We start from the raw sequence: 7,500 nt of genomic DNA on the forward strand, positions 1-7,500 counted from the left end.
CAGAGAGAGAGAGGACAGAAAAGGAGAGACAGACACAGAGACAGAGAAAGGGAGACGGACAGGGCAGGGAGGGAAATGCAAACCATTTTTTATGCTGGTGACACCTTTGCCCTGTATTGACATTCGCGGCTATTTGTCAACCCGGCTCCCGTTTTCCCTGTGTTTGCTTTGGCCGTGACGCGAGACATGTTGAACCTGCAGTTATCAGCCAGCCTACACCAACACGCTAACACAGAATGACAGGAAATTAAACAAAAAATCTTGCATGCTTCCGTCTCCAGTTAGTTGTTGTAAGTTGTAAGCACGCTAAGAGAGATTGAAAAAAAAAAATCCTCGCATGCTTCTGTCACCGGTTGTAAGTTGCAAGTGCAATGTGCGGGGCTAGAACAAATTTAATAGGGGGTTGGGGGGTCATAGAAGTAGAATGTTTCTGTCTCTAGATGTAGTATGTTATAAATAAAATCTGCGATCACGAATAGATATAGAACTGGTCCGTGTGTCTTCTGTGGGTAAAATGTGGGTTTGTCATCCCCCTCTATGTTAAAACATTTGGTTAAAACTTGACTAAATGTAAAAACATGCACAATTTGTAACTGGGGGTTTACATTGATAAGTTTATAGCTGACAAACCTTTGTTTCACTTTTTGTTCACACCCGGACATGTTGTATACTTGTTCGTGGTCCTAGATAACTTACAACATTCAGGAACAAAACATGCACGATTTGCAACTGGTTGTTCAAATTGATAAGTCAATAGCTGACAAACCCACATTTTACCCACAGAAGACACACGGACCAGTTCTTTATATCCATTCGTGATCGCAGATTTTATTTATAGCATGCAACATCTAGAAACGAAAACATGTACGATTAGTACCTGGGTGTTCTAGTTGATAAGTCAATAGAATCGAGACGAGGGTCGTGGTGTATGTGTGTGTGTGTGTGTCTGTGCGCGTGTGTGTGTAGAGCGATTCAGACCAAACTACTGGACCGATCTTTATGAAATTTTACATGAGAGTTCCTGAGAATGATATCCCCTGACGTTTTTTTTCTTTTTTCGATAAATACCTTTGATGACGTCATATCCGGCTTTTTGTAAAAGTTGAGGCGGCACTGTCACACCCTCATTTTTCAATCAAATTGATTGAAATTTTGGCCAAGCAATCTTCGACAAAGGCCGGACATTGGTATTGCATATCAGCTTGGTGGCTTAAAAATTGATTAATGACTTTGGTCATTAAAAATCTGAAAATTGTAAAAAAAATAATGTTTTTTATAAAACGATCCAAATTTACGTTCACCTTATTCTTCATCATTTTCTGATTCCAAAAACATATAAATATGTTATATTTGGATTAAAAACAAGCTCTCTGAAAATTAAAAATATAAAAATTATGATCAAAATTAAATGTTCGAAATCAATTTAAAAACACTTTCATCTTATTCCTTGTCGGTTCCTGATTCCAAAAACATATAGATATGATATGTTTGGATTAAAACTACGCTCAGAAAGTTACAACGAAGAGAGGTACAGAAAAGCGTGCTATCCTTCTCAGCGCAACTACTACCCCGCTCTTCTTGTCAATTTCACTGCCTTTGCCACGAGCGGTGGACTGACGATGCTACGAGTATACGGTCTTGCTGAAAAATTGCATTGCGTTCAGTTTCATTCTGTGAGTTCGACAGCTTGACTAAATGTTGTATTTTCGCCTTACGCGACTTGTTGTTTTTTACGTTGTAACTTATGAAGATAAAATCTAGGACTACGAACATGTATGGAACATGTTAATGTTAATTGTGGATAAAACATGGATTTGTCAGCTAGTAAGACATTGGGACTGTACGAGTTATCAATGAGTATAAACCCAGTTGAAATGTGTGCAATTGTTTGTTTCTAAATGTTTTAAGTTATGAATTAAAGTTACGATCTATAAATGCTCTAACTAGAACGTGGATTTGTCAGGGCTATTTTGGAGCATGTCATACATGGCTTTGACAGCAAACAGTATGCGCGGGAAAAATACGCGAAGAAAAGGAAAGAAAACGTTCATGCGTCCGTCTTTGTGTGGAATTAAGGATAACAATAAAACTGACTACAAGAATACACCGAAGGAAGCCAAAGTAAATTTGTATTCACACATCCGGCAAGGGGATAGGGAGAAGGAATTTGTAGTGACAAACAATATTGTGCGCTCGTATTTCTTCCAAGATATTTAATCAGCTCTGAACATAAGTTGATTCCACAAAATCTTCTGATTGCGATGCTTCGGTTGGGAATATACATTATATTCTGCCTGCCTGTCTGTCTGTCTGTCTGTCTGCCTGTCTTTCAATCGGTCTGCCGATCCGCCTGCGTGTCTGTCACATCGGATGCATCTAAGACCCAGAGCTAATTACACGGGTTAGACACAGCCCCAATCAGGCGGTTTACAAGTTGGCCCTCAACAATTACTGAGCGACAATTGCCGGTAGACTGTTGCCGGCAAATAATTGCTGGCTGAGATGATTCCTGTTGAGACAAAATCGTGCCTTGACGCACAACTTCCAGTCAGACATTGGTGATGTTGTCCAAAAATCATGACTGACAGGAAGAAGCCCTGCGGCAACAGTGCCTTATTCTTAACGACATAGTGCTGGAAGTGTTGTTTTTCAGGGAGAAGTACACTCCCCCTCCCTTCCTGTCGAATAACAGAGTGCCTGAAACCAGACCCTACACCCTCTCTGAAAGGGAATGTTTCTTCCCAGGGGCGGATCCAGGGGGGGTTTCCGGGGTTTCCGGACCCCCCCCCCCTTAGCCTAAAAAAATAATTTAAAAAAGAGAAATAAAAGTATAAAAAAATAAATACATTTGAAAATAAAGAAAAACTGAAGGCTCAGATTGCACCAGATTGCTCCATTTTACTTGATTTTTATCGAATTTTTTTCGGGGAGCCATGCCCCCGGAACCCACCTAGGAGGTGGCCTTTGTCTTCTGATGACGGTTTTGGAAGGTAGTTGGGTAATTTGCTGGCTGAGGGTGCACCATATCGGTCAATTTTCCTTAAATAAAATCCAACTTTGTATTCTTAAATTTACTTTTTTGGAGGTGTATTAGGGGAAGTGTCTTGTCTCAGATTGCACCAGATTGCTCCATTTTCGCGCCCTCATCTAAACGCTTTGCGTCGTCGAATTGTCCCTTAAAGAAATTTGGAAACCCCCCTTAAAAATGATGTGATCCGCCTCTGCTTCCTCTCTGGATTTATTATCAGTCAGTTGCAGATTCGCGTTTTTTGTTTGAAGCTAGACTATCATTTTTATTTGGTTTCACTCATGGTGAGACTCGAAGTAGCAAAGAAGCACTGAGCAGAATTCTTATCTTTCAGGAAGAGTTCACAATTCAAGGTCAAATTGTTTTGCAGGGGAAATACTGTTGTTTCTCGCTTTATATATCAACACCTTTGTAGTATTTTTATTCTCATTTTTGTTATATTTAGTTTTTATTCATCAAGATATTTGTACTTTCTGTAGTTGCCAAACCGTTCCTTTGTAGCGATGTTTCGGTCTCTCTCACTCTCCGTCCCTTTGTCTTTCGTGTGTTGATCTTTTTCGTTGTATCTGTTAATACGTTTTTCTCTCCCCCCCTCTCCTGTATGTCCGTCTGTTTGCCAACAAGCAGGCCTGCATGTCAGTTTGTTTGTCTGTTTGTTTTCACATTTAACGTCTCCAGTGCACATATCAAATGTTTCAAAAACGTTGTCTTATTTCAAACAGATACAGTATTAGGGGAGACTTGCATGCAAGCCGTAAAGAATAGCCCACCAATAGCAACGACAACATCTGTTCTGTCTGTCTCTGCCTTCATTTCGCCGCAACCTTTTTGGCGAACAGAGCAGATGTTCCACATTCATTGAATTCAATCAACAGATGTTCCACATTCATTGAATTCAATCAACAGATGTTCCACATTCATTGAATTCAATCAACAGATGTTCCACATTCATTGAATTCAATCAACAGATGTTCCACATTCATTGAATTCAATCAACAGATGTTCCACATTCATTGAATTCAATCAACAGATGTTCCACATTCATTGAATTCAATCAACAGATGTTCCACATTCATTGAATTCAATCAACAGATGTTCCACATTCATTGAATTCAATCAACAGATGTTCCACATTCATTGAATTCAATCAACAGATGTTCCACATTCATTGAATTCAATCAACAGATGCAGTAAACCCAAACCGGATAGACAGCTAACGTTCCCAAATTCAGAATCAAACATTATTTACCTCGCCGGCATATTGCATGCGAGATTCATGGACGATTTAGAGATAAGTTTATTATTTGTATCATCAATCTTTGTCAGTCTGTCTAATTAAAAGACCACTGGGTCGCCGTACTGTAAATATAACGTTTAGTCAATAATTCAACGTTTCAATAACCTACAATTCAACAGATGCAGTGCTGGGGGAGACGTGCATGCGAGCAGTGAGGAGCAGTCCTGAGTACACCAACAGCAACGACGACAGACCTCACTACAGACTGCGTTCCTGGCGCTGGGAGAACTTCGAGTGTTCCACAGGATGCTGCGGGGACACCGGCAGTCAGCATTGCTGTACCGAAAAGTGAGTGTTTAAAGACTCAGAACCGCTCAGAGCACAATGAATCTTGGTATTTTTTTGACCAAAGGATAAATGCCTGAGGCATGGCGGAAAGCCCAGGGGTTTATGTGCACCTGGATGTGAGAAGTTCTTCATTTGTTTTACCTTAGTTGTAATGCGTTTTGGTCTTGCTGTGCGTATTTTATTTTCCTTTTTAAGCGTGTGTTTACCTCGTCTCTTTATTAGGTCTTTTTACATTTAGTCAAGTTTTGACTAAATGATTTAACATAGAGGGGGAATCGAGACGAGGGTCGTGGTGTATGTGTGTGTGTGTCTGTCTGTCTGTGAGTGTGTGTGTGTAGAGCGATTCAGACCAAACTACTGGACCGATCTTTATGAAAGTTTACATGAGAGTTTCTGGGAATGATATCCCCGGATGTTTTTTGTTTTTTTCGATAAATACCTTTGATGACGCCATATCCGGCTTTTTGTAAAAGTTGAGGCGGCACTGTCACACCCTCATTTTCCAATCAAATTGATTGAAATTTTGGCCAAGCAATCTTCGACGAAGGCCGGACTTCGGTATTGCATTTCAGCTTGGTGGCTTAAAAATTAATTAATCTTCTTCTTCTTCTTCTTGGCGTTCGCAGGTTACACGATCAGTCCAGCACTGGTGATAAATGTTGTCGTTTTCTCCAACTCCTGTCGACTGCCGTATAGTTTGGTCTGCAAGGGAATTGGTGACGGCCACACTTCTTTTCGTTCCTCATCTAGTAAGGGACATCGCTGTAAGATGTGTTCCGCTGTTTGGTCTTCTTGACTGCAGGCACAGGTTGGTGATGGCGCCAGCTTGAACTTTCGGTTCATGTGAGCATTGAGCCTGTTGTGGCCAGTACGCAGCCTGATGAGGTTGACTTGCTGCTCTCTGGACATTGTGTGGTAGTCATCTCTGTTTGTCCTTGGCCTCATCAATGCCTTGATGATTGTCTTCTGCTCACTAAAGCTGACACTGTTTTCAGGTTGGTCTTCCACGGCTCCTTCTTTCGCCAGCTCATCTGCCCTTTCATTTCCTGGTATCCCACAGTGTGCTGGTATCCACTGGAGGACAACTCTTCTGGTTTGTCTGACCAGCTGTAATGCTTTGGCCAGCTGTGGGAGTTTGTCGTTCTCTAGGGCCTGAAGGACTGAAAGGGCGTCCGAGAGGAAGACAACTTGGTAGCAAGGGTCTGCGGAGTCCTGAACCGAGGAGGCGGCCTGCATGAGAGCTTCTGCTTCTGCTTTATAGTTTGTGCAGTGTTTGCCAGTGGCAACGCTGGATGTAGCTGTATGTCCCCCAGGGAACTGGATCAGAATGCCAGCACCTCCATTGAGCACGGCGTTAGTTGCTGATCCATCGGTGTATACATGGATCCACGCCTCTTTTGGGTACTGTTCGTCGATCAGGGCTAAGGTGAGTGCCTGTCGAGCTGTGTCATTCTGATCTTCTCCTGAGGTAACATGTGGAACACTGGTGCAGATCTGGATGCCTGATTTCTCTGTTGCCTTGGGGGTTTCCTCTTCTTCTTGAGTCAGAGGTAGAGTGTTCTGTGGGAGGACTTCCCTGTACTGTCGAGAAAGTCTCTTGCTCTCGTGTACAAAACTGCTCCGTTTGAGCCGGTTCTTGGTGAGGTTGCTCAGTCTGTGCTTCATGGGGTGGCCGTTAGGCACTTGAGCTTCTCGGCCTGTACCATAGTCTTGGCTTCTCTTCTCTGACAGAGGGGTTGGATGGTGGTAAGCTTCTCCATTTCCTTGATGGGCGTGGATTTCATTGCACCAGTGATGAGTCGGAGGGCCTGGTTTTGCACACGGTCGAGGGTCTGCAGGTTTGTCTTGGCTGAGGTTGACCACGCTGTGGAGCCGTACTCGAGGTGGGGTCTGATTGTTCCCTGGTATACTGTCTTCAGTATCTTCTCGTTCGCTCCCCAGGTGGTACCTGCCAGCTTCCTGAGTATGGCTAGCTTGCGCCGGGCCTTCGTCTCTGCCTGTGCAATGTGTGGTTTCCAGGTCTGCCGTCTATCAAAGGTGACACCAAGGTACGTTGCTTCTTCATCCTCTCTCAGAGGAGTTCCACCAAGCCTAATGGTTCCGGCTTTCTGCTTTGGCGACAGAGTGAATAGGGTGGTGGAGGATTTCTCCTTGTTGATGGAGACGCACCAATCTTCTGCCCATGCGTTCAGCCTATCTGCCGCTTGCTGCATTCTGTAGGTGGCAGTACTTGCGTGCTCCTCCTTGCACCAGATCACAAGGTCGTCTGCGTAGAGAGCAGCTTTGATCCCCTTGGGCATCTCAGACACCAGATCGTCGATGAAGAGAAGGAAGAGTGTGGGGGAGAGGACTCCGCCCTGAGGGACGCCATGACGAAGGAGGAACTTCTTGCTTTTGGTCTGGTCGACGTTAACTCGCTTCTCGCCAAAGTTATGGTAGCGATCCTTCTTGCCAGCTGCTGTTGAAGACCTCGAGTAGCTTGTTCTCTGCTGCACTACCAAGGTGGGTTAGCATCTCGTTGGTGATGCCGTCTGGGCCAGGGGACTTCTTCGCCTTTAACTTTTTCAGAGCTGAGTGCAGCTCGTGGAGTGTGAGTGGTTGACTTATGGCGTCCACTGTCGACTGTCTGGCAGGTCTCTCTCTTTTCTCTCTTCTTGCTTCTCTCTGTTTCTCGGGGCTAACATGGATGTTGCTCTCAGCTGCATAGCTTTCAGCAAATTGGTTGGCAGCATGCTTTAAATTAATCAATGACTTTGGTCATTAAAAATCTGAAAATTGTAAAAAAAATATTTGTTTTTGTAAAACGATCCAAATTTACGTTCATCTTATTCTTCATCATTTTCTGATTCCAAAAACATATAAATATGTTATATTTGGATTAAAAACA

At 43.2% G+C, this 7,500-nt stretch overlaps 1 protein-coding gene across 2 annotated transcripts in view; it reads left to right on the plus strand.

Moving 5' to 3' along the window:
- Positions 1–7,500, plus strand: part of LOC138963927 (uncharacterized) — a 60,083-nt gene that overhangs the window by 45,010 nt on the left and 7,573 nt on the right. For both annotated transcript variants that reach the window (XM_070335789.1, XM_070335787.1), the window contains exon 2: positions 4,445–4,613. In XM_070335789.1, the coding sequence (XP_070191890.1) occupies positions 4,468–4,613 (146 nt within the window). In that variant the 5' untranslated portion in view covers positions 4,445–4,467. The remainder of the gene's footprint in view (positions 1–4,444; positions 4,614–7,500) is intronic.

The sequence above is a fragment of the Littorina saxatilis genome, linkage group LG4, assembly GCF_037325665.1.
Source record: "Littorina saxatilis isolate snail1 linkage group LG4, US_GU_Lsax_2.0, whole genome shotgun sequence".
Lineage (NCBI taxonomy): Eukaryota > Metazoa > Mollusca > Gastropoda > Littorinimorpha > Littorinidae > Littorina > Littorina saxatilis.